This window comes from Vombatus ursinus, unplaced genomic scaffold, assembly GCF_900497805.2.
Source record: "Vombatus ursinus unplaced genomic scaffold, bare-nosed wombat genome assembly UNPS02014812.1, whole genome shotgun sequence".
In the NCBI taxonomy this organism is placed as follows: domain Eukaryota; kingdom Metazoa; phylum Chordata; class Mammalia; order Diprotodontia; family Vombatidae; genus Vombatus; species Vombatus ursinus.
The window spans coordinates 52,650,016-52,665,555 of record NW_020954590.1 but is presented as its reverse complement, the minus strand read 5'-3'; the positions used below and the strand labels follow the sequence as shown (position 1 = coordinate 52,665,555).

Genomic DNA, 15,540 nt, shown 5'->3' with positions numbered 1-15,540 from the left:
AAAGGAAACTACTTCCTGCATGTTAATTTACAAATAAAAATGAACATGGCAAACAAATGCTAATGTTTCTAAGGCATTTTCACAATATCTTTTCACAAATTTATGTAAGAAAGGCAAGTAGGGTTTTTATGTCCTTAATTCATATCTTGTACTCAGTTTTGCAGAAAGCCAGGAAAACAGTTATTTTCAGTACTGAGATGTTGCTCCCAGGGACCATGCTAACAAACATTCAGTAACTTAATTAAGAGCAAAAGTCTGAGTTATCTTATTATCTTAAAGAGGCAAATAAGCAATACTCTAATTTTTCTCTTGCCCTCCATCTTTCTTGGCATCATTTTTAGTCCACCAATTTAGCCATCACAAAATTTATTAGTGTTCAGTTATACCTTGTTTTGTATAACACATATGCTTCTGAAATGGGTCACTCAGTGGGATAAAGGAGAAAATATATTCACTTGATAACCTCAGAAGAAGATGGGAACCATGATCTGGAAATTTCTAACATTTGCAGGATTCTTCCCAGTCCAGGGGTTCTTAATTTGCTGTGTGTGAACTTGTTTCCTAAATATTTTGATAATTACATTTCAATATCCTTGGCTTCCTTTGTAATCCTATGTATTTTACTCTGTGCATTGAAATACACTTTCCTGAGAAGGGGTCCAAAGGCTTCATCAGACTGCCATAGGGTGAATGACACAAAAAGATGAAGAACTTTTTCCTAGATGCTCTATGTTCTTACAACGTTTTCAGTGTCCTAAAATTGCCTTCATCTCATTAGTAAAAAATATTTACCAAAATCTTTTATGCTTAATTGAAAAATGGGCTTAATATTTATTGAGTGAATATTCAATACTATGTCCAGCAGTGTCACATGCTCAATGTTTGTTGTTATTTTTTGCTAGGCAATGGAGTTAAGTGACTAGCCCAGGATCACACAGCTAGTAAGTGTCAAGTGCCTAAGGCCAGATCTGAACTCAGGTCCTCCTGACTCCAAGGCCTGTGCTCTATCCACTGCACCATCTAGCTGCCCCCAATGTTTGCTGTTTTAAGAAATCTTTTAATAGATGCGCCCTAAACAGTATGGTGCAGTGGAGTTAGACGGTCAGCATTCAAAGACTACCTTGAACGCTTCCTACCTATGTGACTTAGGAGAAGCCACAATCCCTCAGGATCTCAATTTTCTCACTATAAGTACAGCCCCTGATACCAAAGGAATTCTATCAATCCCTTTGTTTCTACTGATTGTACTCAGGATTGGTGTACTTCAGTGCCCCTAGATTCTAAAATTCCTATACTGGTGTATTTATAAAGGGTTCTAGCTGCCTTTGGCTCCCTCAATATAAACCCTACAGGGCCTGCTCACTTTGGGGCCCTCCAACTTGGTCTTTAGTTCTGGACAGAGTCAATTTCCTGTTACATATATAGATTCATTTCCCAGAACCAAAACTCACAGGACTCACAGGTGGCAGTGAGACTGAAACATATGTCTCGTATCCTTTTTCATGAGTGAGTGGTTTGTCTGCTATTAATAAACCCTATTTATTAGAGGTGGATTTGGCTGTATTTCTGTTCTTTGATATTCAGAATAAGAAAGAACATAAACATTAATGGAAATCATAAATAGCAAGGGATTTATGAGATAAATAGATTAGCGAAAACAATGATTTAACCCTTGAGAAGGTTGAGGATTGTTGTTTGTCCTTCCTTCACATCAGGGAGGTGACACCATGACGTGCGAGTGAATTGGACTTAAGTGGGGCATGGCTGTGCAAAGTCACCAGCCTCACTTTCTTCTCCAGCGCCATCTGGGTCCAGTGGCAAGATATAGATCCCAGGAGTGCTGAGAATTTCAAGCTGGTAGGGGAGATTTTTTTTTTTATTAAAGGTGCTTCTTCATTCCCATCAATTTCCATTATTTAAGTAGGTAGCTATTTACCCCACCTATATACAAGAGTACAAGGTAGTGGTAACAGACTACCCTTGGAGTTAGTAAAACCAGGGTTCGATCCTGCATGTGGTTTACACTTGCTGTAAAAATGTAAATAAATTACTCAGTGTTTTCTGATTTCTCTAAGATGACAAGCTCCTGGTCTGCACTGGTGATAGGAATTTCCACACAGATGCAAATGCATGTCTAGAACTCCAAAATATATGAGATTTACCTTATATGTATAAATGTAGACCAGTTATTTTATTACTAAAAATAATTCTGTTTAGAAATCATATACTCTTTAGAAATAATGTACTTTTTTTCCTTTTCTTTGTGAGGCAACTGGGATTAAGTGACTTGCCCAGAGTCACGCAATTAGTGAGTGTTATGTGTCTATGGTCAAATTTGAGCTCAGGTCCTCCTGACTCCAGGGCCAGCGCTCTATCCACTGCAACACCTAGCTGCCTAAGAAATTATGTACTTTTGAAAGATGAAATGGAATGTTAAGGGAAAAAATGATTTGCATATCTAATGTCCAATCCATTTTTTCTCCTTAAATAAAAACTCTTCTCTCTGCTACAAGAGCACATTAACAACACAGAAGCTTTAAAAACACTGGCTTCTATTGCTCTGTCATGTTATGGCTACGAAAGTAGTTTAAAAATAATCCACTTTATTTCACTGCTTGGAACTATTTGCATAATGAGAAAAATACATTGAGCCTTTGAAATAGCCAGCCCTGGCACATCTGGCTTGTTTTGGAGCAGGGTTTCCTAACCTTCTTTGCGCCATGGACCCCTTTGGCTATCTGATGAAACCTGCGGATTGCTTTACAGAAGAATATTTTAAATTCATAAAATTAAATGCAGATGATAAAAAGAATGGAATTAAATACTTATTAAGCTCCTACTATGTGCCATACACTGTGCTAAGTGCTTAACAAATACCTCATTTGATCCTATTATATTGACATAGTTATTCACATTTTTAAGTCTATGACCAACAAGTTAAGAATCCCTGCTTTAGAGGGAGGAGAAAATGCCACCATGTACAATGGACTTACAGGTTTTCAGGACCTTTGGCCCTACACACTTCTGCATGGCCATTGCAGACACATCGTCCACCAATGCTGATGTCCTTTATGCTGTAATAATACTAAAAGAGAGCAGAGACGACCGTACAGGTTTGAGTATACATCTACAACCTCCCTCTCCGCCCCCATTCCCCAATGCTCAGCCCACTTTGGACATTCCCTCCTCCTGTTTTTTCCCCTTTTCCTTAACAATCTCACCACTATAAACAGTGGTTATATTAGAAGTGGCCCTTGCTTTATGCACCAGTTCAGTTCCTGAAAAGTTTTATGTGAGGCTTTTTATTTACTTGTAAATCATATTGCATTTTAAATGTAGAGGGTAGAAGATGGGGAATCTTTTGTTGTTGAGTTGTTTTCACTCGTGTCCAAGCCTTGATGGCCCCATTTGGGGTTTTCTTGGTGAAGACATTGTCGTTTCCTTCTCCAGCTCATTTTCCAGATGAGGAACTGAGGCAAACAGGGTTAAGTGACTTGCCCAGGATCACACAGCTAGTAATGTCTGAGGCTGGATTTGAACTCATGAAGATGAATCTTTCTGATTCCGTGCCCAAAGCTCCATCCATTGAGCCACACAGCTGCCCCAAGTCTCTGGGGAGACTTGCTTACTATTTTAAAAAAATCCTACTGTGAAACCTTTGGTAAAGCAATTAATCATTTCCTAATTTGTCTAATTTATCTGCTTTAAAATCATAGCTCTGACGCTCTACTATCCTTTTGCTTATAAGTCACTTCATAGGGATCAGACAATTTAGATCTGGTAGGGAACTAACTAGTCCAATCCCCTCATTTTATAGATGAGGACCTGACCCCTTAGCTATAATAATAGCTAAGATTTACACAGGTTAAATAGTGCTTTACATACAGTATCTTATTTGATCCTCTTAAACATCCTGTGTTGCAGGTGCTATCGTTATCCCCATTTTACAGATGGGAAAACTGAGGCTGAGAGAGGTTAAGCAACTTGCCAGGGTTACCCAGCTAGTGAGAATCTGAGACAGGTTTTGAACCCAAGACCTCTGACCAAATCTAGTATTCTTTCTGCCACACCACAGTGCTTTCTCTGAGCATCACTTTCTTCATTTACAAAATGGGTATGATAATTCTACCTCTACTTACCTCACTGAGTTGTTGTGAGGAAAGTGTTTTGCAAAAGATAGAGTATAATCTTGAGCTATTATTACACCAGGATTTTCATAAACTGAATTGCTTAAAGTAAAGCACACATGTATTGCTCATACGCTGGGGCTGCCCACTTAATATCAAAAGATGGCCCTCTCAGGGCAGCTAGGTGGCACAGTGGATAGAGCATTGGCCCTAGATTCAGGAGGACCTAAGTTCAAATCTGTGCTTCAGACACATAACACTCACTAGCTGTGTGACGCTGGGCAAGTCACTTAACTCCAATTGCCTCACCCAAAAAAAAAAAAAAAAAAAAAGATGGCCCTCTCTCAGTTATTCCAAATTATTATGGCAATAAAGTTGGAGCAGGTATAGCCTCAAATAGGCCAGTGAGAACAATCTTATCAGCAGCAGTCTTTGATTTAGAAAAGAGGATTGTTTATTTAATCTTTTTTTAATAATCATGCTAAAGACTTCTAATCATTTAATAACATGACTTTGTTTTCCTGGCTAAAAACTGTCAGAGCTTCCTGATGAAACCATGACTTACAGCCTTTTCCCCAGAATTACCCAGTATTAACAGTACTTTCTTTTATATGTCAACGCTCAGGCTTTGATTTTGACAGCTGCAGAGATTTCTCATTTGCCACTAGGAAAGGCCAACCTCTCCAGAAGCAGTGAGGACTAGCTCTTTATTCCTGTAACACGCACAACCTCTATTGAAGGATAATTTCCATTTTATTCCCCACTATAGGAACCTGAGAGATTGTGAGAGGTCATGACTTCACATTTCTACTATTGGTAGAAAGGGCAACCAGGTGGCACAGATGATAGAATGCCAGGCCTGGAGTCAGGAAGACTCATCTTCCTGAGTTCAAATTTGGCCTCAGACACTTACTAGCTGTGTGACCCTGGGTAAGTCACTTAACCCTGTTGGCCTCAGTTTCCTCATCTTTAAAATGAGCTGGAGAAGGAAATGGCAAACCACTCTAACATTTTTGCCAAGAAAACCCCAAATGGGCTCACAAATAATTGGATGTAACTGAAAAACAACTGAACAAACGGTGAAAAGCTAATCAATGCAAAAAAAAAATCATAAGCAAAGGGCCATGTTCAAACTCAAGCGGCTGCAGAAGATATTCAATTTAATAAAATCAGCAAGGCCAGAATCGTGGCTTAGATCCAAATGACCAAGAGCAATAAAAACTCATTCCAACTTCTATTTAATCAGGAAGCCTAGTCTACTCCCCCACCCCATAGTGTACACAAGTTATGATCCAACCTGGTCCCTGCCCACTCTTATAGGATTCCTCAGGGTACAACCCGGCATTAATAGTAGTAGACAGGCCACCCACACACCCATAGGATCCCTAGCCCTCCCTCCATCATCAAATGAAATAATAATTATAATGTGCTCAATACAGTGCTTTGCACATTTCGTTGTTTCAGTCACGTCCAACTCTCGGTAAGCTCATTTGGAGTTTTCTTGGCAAAGATACTGCAGTGGTTTGCCATTTCCTTCTCTAACTCAGACGAGGAAACTGAGGCAAACAGGGTTAAATGACTTGCCCCGGGTCACACAGTTAGTAAGGGTCTGAAATCTGATTTGAACTCAGGGAGATGAGTCTTCCTGACTTCAGACCCGGCACTCTATCCACTGCACCACCTAGCTGCCTCACCTCGCACATAGTAGACACTGAGTAAATGCTTATTCCATTCCTCAATGCCCCTTTGGAAAGTTTCCCAGGCTATAGGAAAATTAGAAAAATATAGAAAAATTTCTTTTCTTTCTCCCTATCCTACTTCCCCAAACCCTCATATGTGTATAACTCACAGGAGAAATGTTCCCATGCCTTGTGATCACAAAAACACTTCAACCATCATGGTTACACTGGAGAGACCTCTCCCCTATCAGGAATGAAGTGAAAGGAACATGAGGTAATAGTGTTCTCTTGATGTCTGAAAACAGCACATGCTCAGAGGGCAAAGCAAACCTTTTATCATTTGTCACGTTATCTCTGAGATGATACTTGCCTTACCAGCTTCACTGAGTTATTAGAAGCATCAGATGAGGAAGTACATGTTCAAGTTCTTTGAAAATTATAAGTCGCTTTACAAAGGTAAATAGATTATAAAGAGCAACAAAAGAAATTAACCAACTCCAATTCAGACCTGGTAATTCAAACAAGACCATCTCCTTTACCACCAGCATTATTGATTTCCCAAACTAGCAGCCTTTTTGGTTTTATTCTCTTAAAAATTACTGCAGAACACACACACACGCAAAGAATTTGTGTTTATGTGGGTCATATCTGTTGATATCTGCCAAACAAAAAGCCAATTACATGTTAACATAACATTTTTATAAAAAAAATGAATATTGGCATTCTTTTACATATTTTTGCAAATCTCTATAATGTCTGGCTTAATAGAAGATGGTTTCATTCTCATATTCATGTATCATATTCATGTATTCAATCTGTTGTGGTATATTATTCCAGTTGAAGCTGATGAAGAAAATCCAGCCTCACACAGTTATGTAGTTGGAAAAGGGAGACGTATTTTAATAGGTAAATAATATCTTAGTATTATTCATGAAAAGTCAGACATGACTGAAAATGACTAAACAAGAACAATCATTATGAAAATGGTTTTGACCTCACAGACCCCCATGGGCCACACTTGGAGAACCACTGCTCTAAAACTAATTAAATTAACTTAATTTAGTAACCCAAATAAAAAAAAAACCAACAGGAACTCTTGAAATTACTCACCCTTCTAGTGACTGTCGGATCTCGCTGGGCTTTAGAGATCAGGTGTCCAAGAAGGGTATTAGTCCGAAGAAAACGCAAGCGGATGTTGGTTGCCTTCGTAAACTCTCTCAGAGTAGGAGAGAATGTAAAATTTTTTGCTCCTGGACGACCATTTACTAAAGAAACCACAACCTAGTAAACCATAAAAGATTTTTTCCATCAAACTTTAGGAAAGTTCGCTAACCCCTGTGTTCCAAATAGGTGACCTTGATTGCTTTTTGTTTGTGTCAAAACAGCACACCTGCCCTAAATTTTGTCCACTTTGGAATGTCGTTCCTTACAGCCTCCCTAGTCACACTTACCTCTCCATTTTCCAGTGGTACAATCCGAGAATATTCAGTGGTGCAGACAACATCATTGTCTTCAGTGATAGGTGTGTTGGCTTCCATCCCAAACTGTTCCCAACAATCTACTTTAGAGTCTGACAAAGAAGCATTTTCACATTGAAATATAAATTTTTTAATGGTAAATGCCCACAGAAAAGTCTCAGCTCTATATTAATTTGATATAAAGAGATGAAAAACTAAGAGCTGGGAAAAAATCAATGGACAGACTGACACATTATAGTTTTAAGGGGCTACATACACATCTATGTGTAACATTCATTTGCATTTCAAGATGCCACCTTTCATATCATTCTAAGTCCCTTGACTTTCAACAGCAATATTTGGAGTAATGCGACTTAAGTCCTCAGCAGGCAAATTGACCCATAAATAATCTATTGTGGAGAACCCATCCCTATGATTCACTTCATAGGCAATGTCCTTCCAATGTCAATATTTTATATGGTTTAGAGGCATCCTCAGAAAATCTGCCTGTATGATGGATACAAGCTAGGTGGTCCATGAGACAATACTCATTCACATAGCAGTCAGCCTTTCTCACTATTGAGTAAAAGAAAGAGACTGTTCTACTGGAGGACACATAACTACCTACCTAAGAGAAATGAACAGGGATTTCATCATGAGAGACATTCCGACCTTCCACTTTTCCATGTGGTGGTACCTTAAGACTGAACTCTTGCATATACACAAATCCAATAAAAATTTATTAAGCATCTATTTTGTGCCAGACATCGTACCTTAGGAGTTGTAGTTCAAAAGAGCAAAAGTTATTAGTGCCTCACTAACTCTATCTAGAGATTAAAATTTCAAAGAATATATTCTGATGATCTCTTGCAAATACTTGTAGTCTGCCATGATGAGAGTGGGTATGATGAGAGCTGAGAGAACAGTGTTTTGCAAGCCTCAGAGCACCCACATTTGTGTATATTACTTACGGGCAAAAAATTGCCAAGGCAAGTAAGTTCTTCCAGAGTCTACTGATCTTTCCAAGACCCAGAGATCAGGACGAGGAGAATTAGCAAATTTGATGAGCACGTAGGCCACATGGAAAAGCTGTCAAAGACAAAAAAGATAAAGAAATTCATGCAACCACAAGTAGTAGAGGCTGAAGTGGTAGATTATGTGAGTTTATTCATAGCATGAACTAAGAAAAAAACAGTGAGGCAGTAAGTTCCTGTTAGCAAGCACCTAATTTATCCTTCAAAGTCAGGGACTCAATCACAGAATCACAGAACCTCAGAGTTGGAAGGGATTCTAGAGATCATCTTCTCTCGGAATAAGAATTTGTTTGGGAGACTAGAACTGTGATCTCAATGGCGTGAGAAAACTCACCCCAACAGTGTAGATCAGTAACCATTCTACAACTCACAGTCTTGCAGTGTGACCAGAGACCCCAGAAGTTGAAGTGAATTTCACAGGATCACACAGCCAGGAGATTTCAAAGGCAGGACTTAACCCATGTGTTCCTGACTCCAAGGCCAGCTCTCTAAACATTGCAAAATTGCTGCCTTTTCTTTGAATAGGACCCCCAGCACAGCACATCCCAAGAAGTGGTCATCTGGGCTTTGTTTGAAAATTCCTGGTGAGGGAGAAAGCACGGCATACAGAGGCAGCCCACTCCACTTTGGGATAGCTTTTGTTAGGAAGGTTTCCCTCAGTGAAAATATGGAACATACACATGTATACATACATGTGTGTACATGTATTTTATTTTATTTTTTCTCTTCATTTATTAATTTATTTTGCAGTTTCAACATTCGCTTTTATAACATTTAGAGTTCTAAATTTCCCCTCTCCCTCCACTCACCCCTCCCCAAGATGGCATGCAATCTGCTACAGACTATACATGTACACTTATTTTATATGGAGACAGAATGGGAGAGAGAAGAAAGAGAGAAGGGGAGGGGGGAATGAAGAGTAGGAGGGAAAGAGGGAAGGAAGAAAGCAGGTAGAGAGGAAGAGGGGAAAGACAAAAAAAGGGAGGGGAGAGAACAGGGAGGAATGAAGAAGAAAGAAAGAGAGAAAGAATGTTGTATACAGTAACAGCAATATTGTTTTAAGAACAACTTTGAGCGAATAAGTCATTTTGACTATTATAAATATCCAAATTAGCTACAAAGGACTGTACTCAGAGCATAAGATATAACCTGTGTAAAAGCATAATGGTAGGAGCAGTAATGTCATGTGTGTGGAACAAAAATAAGGCCAATATGGCTAGACCATAGACTGCATGAAGGAGAGTAATGTAAAATAAATCTAGAAAGGCAAGTTGGAGCCAAGTTGGGATGGGCTTTAAGTGACAAGCAGAAGAGTTTGTATTTGAAGCAAATAGGTGGCATAATGAATAGAGTATTGAACTTAGAATCAGGAAGACCTGAGTTCAAATTCTGCCTTAGACACATACTTGTGATGTTGAGTAAGTCACTTAATCTTTCTTAGCTTTCATTTCCTTGTCTGTAAAAGGGAGATAGTAATAGCACCTAACTCACTAGGTTATCAAATGAGATTGTATATGTACATAATGCAGCAAATCGTAGAGTGCTGTATAAACATTAGCTATTATTATTCATCCTAGGGGTGATGGAGTGCCACTAGAGTTTATTCAGAAGTGTCAGATCACTTTGTCAGCTATGAGGTCAATACATTGGAGAGGCAAGAGACTTAAGGCAGGGAGAACAATTAGAGTCTATGGTAATAGTCTAGATGAGGAGTAATGAGCACTTGAACTAGGAAAGTGATTATGTGAGTGGAGTAAGGAGACAATGGCAAAAGAATTGACGAAACTAGGCAAATGATTAGATATGAAGGGTGACGGAGAGAGAGGAATGGAGGACATCTTCAAGGATGCAAACCTAATTTATTGAAAAGATGGTGATGGTCTCAATAAAAATAAGAAAGTTTAAAAGACCAAGTTTTAGGGGAAAAGAAGGTCTATTTTGGACATGTTGAGTTTGAGCTGACCCTAGGTCATCTGCTGATGTAAAATAGACACCCCTCTGATTAATGTTTAAAGCCCTAGACAGTTCAGTCCCAACCTATCTTTCCAGCCTCATTGGACACTCCCTGACCCAGCTAAATTGGCTTTCTCTCTGTTATTCACATGTAACACTCCAACTCCCATCTCCGTGTCTTTGCTTTGGCTATTGCACGTCTGAAATGGACTCCTTCCTCACCTTAGTCTCAAACAGTCCCTCTCTTCAAGATATACCTTAAGCACCATCTTCTGCATGAAAGCTTTCCTGCTCCCTCCAACTGCTAGTGCTTTCTCTCCCAAACAACCTTGTATTTAACTACTTTGTACATATTTGTATTTATGATATATAGATAGAGATTTATCTATCTCTACCTATAGATATCAATCTATCTATAGAGATGGATATATCTTGATTGATAAATCAATAGATATAGGAGATAGGTCAGGGGACAGTGGAAAGCTGAAGCATCTAAAAACTGGGTTGAAGTTGGAAAGGACAGAAATCAGAGCATGGGAAATGGTCTGAGAAAGTGTTGTTTGTCCTTCATTTTTGAAGAGGACCAGTGACATCGCAGGTGATGTCTTGATTCTTACATGAATTGTATTTAAGTGAGGCAGAGTTGTACAAAGTCATCAGCCCCACTCTCTCTTCCAGAGTCATTGAAGTCCAGTGGTAATGCAAAAGTCAAGATGACTGGCGATGCGGTAAGGTAGATAGAGGGAATCGCACTTACTATGTGGGTGAAAAACAGACTTACAAGGGATGAAGCATACACATCCTTGTATCCTCCTAGCCCTGGGGTTCTTAACCTTTTCTTTTTTTTTTCTTCTGGTGACATGGCTTCCTTGGACAGTCTGATGAAGCCTGTAGACTAGTCAGAATAATTTTTTTAAATTAATTTGTTTTTAAAGGTCCACCTTCTTTTTCCCACTTCTTCAACTTTGTCTTCCCCATTGAGAAAACAAGAAAAATAAACCCCTTGTGACAGATATGTATAGTCAAGCAAAACAAATTCCTGCATTGTTGTTGTTGAGTCATTTTCAGTCATGTCTGACTCTTTGTGGCCCCATTTGAAGTTTTGTTTTTTTTTCTCACAAAAATATAGGAGTGGTTTGCCATTTTCTTCTCCAGCTCATTTTACAGATGAGGAAACTGAGGCAAACAGGGCTAAGTGACTTGCCCAGGGTCACATAGCTAGGAAGTGTCTGAGGCCATATTTGAACTCATAAAAAGGAATCTACCTGACTCCAGGTCCAGCACTCTACCTACTGTGCCACCTAGGTGCCTGTTAATTTCTGCTTGACTGTGTATAAGAAAAAATACATCCCAATCTGCAGTCTGGGCCCATCAACTCTCTATCATGAGGTGGGTTTCATGTTTCAACCTGCATCCTTTAGAATTTTAGTTGGTCATTGGGTTGATCAGAGCTCCCAAATCTTTCAAAGTTGTAGCTCTTCACCACATTATTGTTAGTGTATAAGTTGTTCTTCTGGTGCTGCTCACTTCACTCTGCGTGAGTTCATACAAGTCTTCCCAGGTTTCTCTGAAACTGTCCCCTCATAATAATCTTTTTAAATGCATAAAACAAAATATGTAAGGTTACAAAGGAAACAAATTACATTAAAATACAGTTAACAATTTTTTAAAAGAAGTTCATGGATCTCAGGTTAAGAATCCCTGTCCTAGAAGAAATAAGATGGAATGTGTCCCAAAAGCCACTCTTCTCAGTTATATTATAATTCCACAGCAGAGAGTTTTAGAAGAGGCTTCAATGCTTCTGGATCCCATAGATTGAGCCACGTTTGCAGGTTTCTGTTACTAGCAATCCAAATAAGAAAGCCATACTTAGGAAAGAGAGATCTTTCTCTTCACAAGCCTTCAACTTGTCACCACATTCAGAAATGATATGTGGCATCTTTAAAATAGCACACCCATGAGAAACCCAAGTCCAGAGCAGGTGGAAACGTGCCACTGTATGTCTCCCCATTTGTTATGTGAGCCTGCCAAAAAGGTCTCATTTAATAATGCCACAGAACCTACCAACTAATCTTTCAGCACCTCCCAGGCAAGGAAGTGCCACATAAAGAATGCTGTCATTTCACTTAAGTTTTATGTGCTTGGTTTTGTAGTTGTAAGAAATCCGTATTCATGTGCTCAAATAATATGCCCTAAATATTGGCAGACATCGCTACAGCTTATGTGATACAATTTGAATTCCTATATATGTGGTTGCTATCCCCATGTACTCTCATTACCATGTACATTGTTATTTATATTTTCAGTTTTCAAAGTATTATTTTCTATGATTCTCAATTATCTTATGAGTAAGTACATTCAAAATGTTCCTGGAACACTTGGCAAGCGCTGTCAAAGTGGGTTCACATATATTAATATCCTTACAACATCCTTCCCTTCCCTTAGCTCAGACATTTTTGTATCTACCGATACATATAAATTTTGTTCTACCCATCTCTTTCTTGACTATTTTAAGTAATATGTGTTTTTAAAGAAATATTTTTATACATTTTGTTTTAACACATCAATCTTTTTTAAATAAGCGCTCCTTCCTCAGGACCAACCAATAATTTTAAAAAAACAAACAACAGTTTATAATAGCCAGCATTTTTGTAGAGCTTTAAGGTTTACAAGGCACTTTAGATATGTCTCCCCATTTGATCTTCATAACAAAACTGTGATATAGGTGTCATTATTGTCCTCATTTGACAGGTGAGGAAACTGAGGCTTAGTTAGGGTAAGTGACTTGCCCAGGGTCACACAGCTAGTAAGCCTCTGAGAGAAGATTCAAACTCAAGTCTTCCTGACTCCAAATCTATCACTTTAGCCAGTATGCTATCTAGCTGGCTCAGTTAAACAAAATTATGTAATATAGAGATTGCTACTGACAGGACATGTAACCTGCTAATCCAGAATCAATACTAGTGAAAATTACATGCGTTTTTAAAGACTCTTTATTGCTAAGCTGTTTGCAATTTTATCAGCTATAGAATGGGCTGCCCCAAGAGTTGAGGGGCTCCTCCCCCTTAGAGGTCCTCAAGCAGTGGCACCATCAATAACCATTTGCCAGGTATGTTATAGTAGGGATTCTTTTCAGGTATGGGTTGAAATGCAATGAATGGTGACTAAGAATCCCTTCCAACTTCAATATTCTGTGAGTGTTTGGCCATTCAAAATACTTCAAATTACATTTCAAAATACTACAAAGTAGGTGTGAAAGCCCTTAAAAAAAAGTAAAAATGACCATGCTATGAGTCACTATGTATATAGAAAAAATGAAAAACACGCAATTTTTATTTGTGGTAGCAGATTGGGGGAGGGAGAGATTGATTTAGAAGAAGTGAACTTTACAATTGCTTGGAAGATATCAAAAAAACTTTTGAATTTTTCAGTAGTACTCCACCAGTTGAAACTGGTGATACAATATAGTCTTTTAAATAGTAGTATTTTAAACAAAATTAAAAGTAACCATAAAGAAGTGGTATATGTGGCCATGTTGACTTCGAAAGACTTCAGAATATAGCTAAGATCAGTAGAAAAGTAGCCGGTGGATAGCATTCATGTCTTTTTCCTACCATTCTTCCAAAATAGAATCCTACAATAAATATAACTGGATTGTGATTTTTAAAAAATGAAAATTAAAAAAAAACAAACTCAAAATCTGTCTCTGAAAGAGACAGAGACAGAGGCAGGGGCAGAGGCAGACAGAAACAGAGACAGAGAATTTTTTTCTGCCCCACCTCATCTCTAAGCCTGCCAGCTGGCCATCCTCCTGCCAACTCTCATTTCTCTGCAGCCTCCCAACCCACTGCCCCCTCCTCTCTACCACCTATTAATATTAATGCTGTGCAAGGTCTGTTGAGTGTAGCATAATATATAACTGGAGATAGGTGAAAACTCATTCTCTTAATGCCCAATTTTGCATTCTTTCTTTCATTACATTACACTCAATCATTTTCGTGAAAGCATTTTGAGCATTAGAAGCGACCATTAAAGAAATACTTTATAGTTATACAATTGGAGACCTAAACTACTTCACTAAATCAGGGCCCATTTTCTATCAATTCAATTAAGTTAGCACCCCCATATTCATATACATTATTCACATAAGTGTTGTGACAGCAAATAGAAATTCAAAATTAAATCATCACCTGCTTTTGCTTTCAGTTAGTTATTAGTACTCATTTCAGACACTTATCCGTGTTACTAATATCATATGAATTAAAAGACCAAGAGATAAAGATAATGGAAAATTATGAAATTAAATCCCATTTTGGAAATTTTATTTGAGAAAATTATTCAGCAATAACAATGGACTTCATAAAAAATATTCACAGTTGATGGTGAAAATGTAGCTCTGATGGCTCCAGGGATTATTCCTTTCATCCTGATCCAAAAACAGCATTTGCCAAGAGCTCATCAAGTGCATTTCTTCCCTCTGATTTATGTTTATCTTATATGGAAAACCCTGATCTCCTACATCATCTTCATCAATGTAGGAAAAGCTTGTTTGCGTTAGGTCTAATGAGAAAAAGAGTCTAAGAAATACTCACATAGGGCCTCTTTCTTCTATACCAATTCCCAGAAGCACCAGCCCCAAGAAGGCAAAGAACCATAGAATCGCAGACCCATGGACTCCATTTGCAAGGAATCAACAAAGTCAGAGAGTCAAGGCTGTGCTGATACATGCTTAACAACTGACTATCTAAAAATATATTTATATGTTTGTAATATGTATATATACACACATATGTAATATGTATATATATGAGACATGCTTTTAAGTATAATCGGTATTAATATTTTCTCCGTCACTTAAATCTAAGCCTATTGTCAACAAGACAATAAATCAAGCTCTAATTTGTAACATTTGACAGTTTCTGAAGTTTAAATGCTCACTCTGGAAATTTAACAATTAGCTTTTGGGAGCCAGTACCGTATCCAACTATGATTCCAGCACACTCCTTCTGTTCCTTGCAGAAATCCCTTCTTTAGCATCCTTCTAAGGTAGTCATCTAGCTGAACCCTGAACCTTTCTCATGTTCACTACTTTGAGAGAAGCCCATTTTATCATTACACAGCTGTAGATGTTAGAAAATTCTTCCTTACATTGAGCCAAAACATCTGCCTCTCTTGTAATATCTCCCTGGTTTTGCCCTTAGTCACACAGAATAAGCCAGATCCCTCCTCCAGATGGCTGCCCTTCAAAGACATGAAAAGTGATGATTCTTCTTTCTCCTTTCCTTTATTC

General features: G+C 38.3%; 1 protein-coding gene across 1 annotated transcript in view; it reads right to left on the bottom strand.

The window, feature by feature from the left end:
• The window catches only part of LOC114053893 (laminin subunit alpha-3-like), a 325,673-nt gene that overhangs the window by 239,070 nt on the left and 71,063 nt on the right, over window positions 1–15,540 (bottom strand). The window contains exons 3-6 of the mRNA XM_027877010.1: window positions 8,235–8,352; window positions 7,258–7,376; window positions 6,917–7,087; window positions 2,994–3,085 (exon numbers count right to left, since the gene is read on the bottom strand). Of these exons, the coding sequence (XP_027732811.1) occupies window positions 2,994–3,085; window positions 6,917–7,087; window positions 7,258–7,376; window positions 8,235–8,352 (500 nt within the window). The remainder of the gene's footprint in view (window positions 1–2,993; window positions 3,086–6,916; window positions 7,088–7,257; window positions 7,377–8,234; window positions 8,353–15,540) is intronic.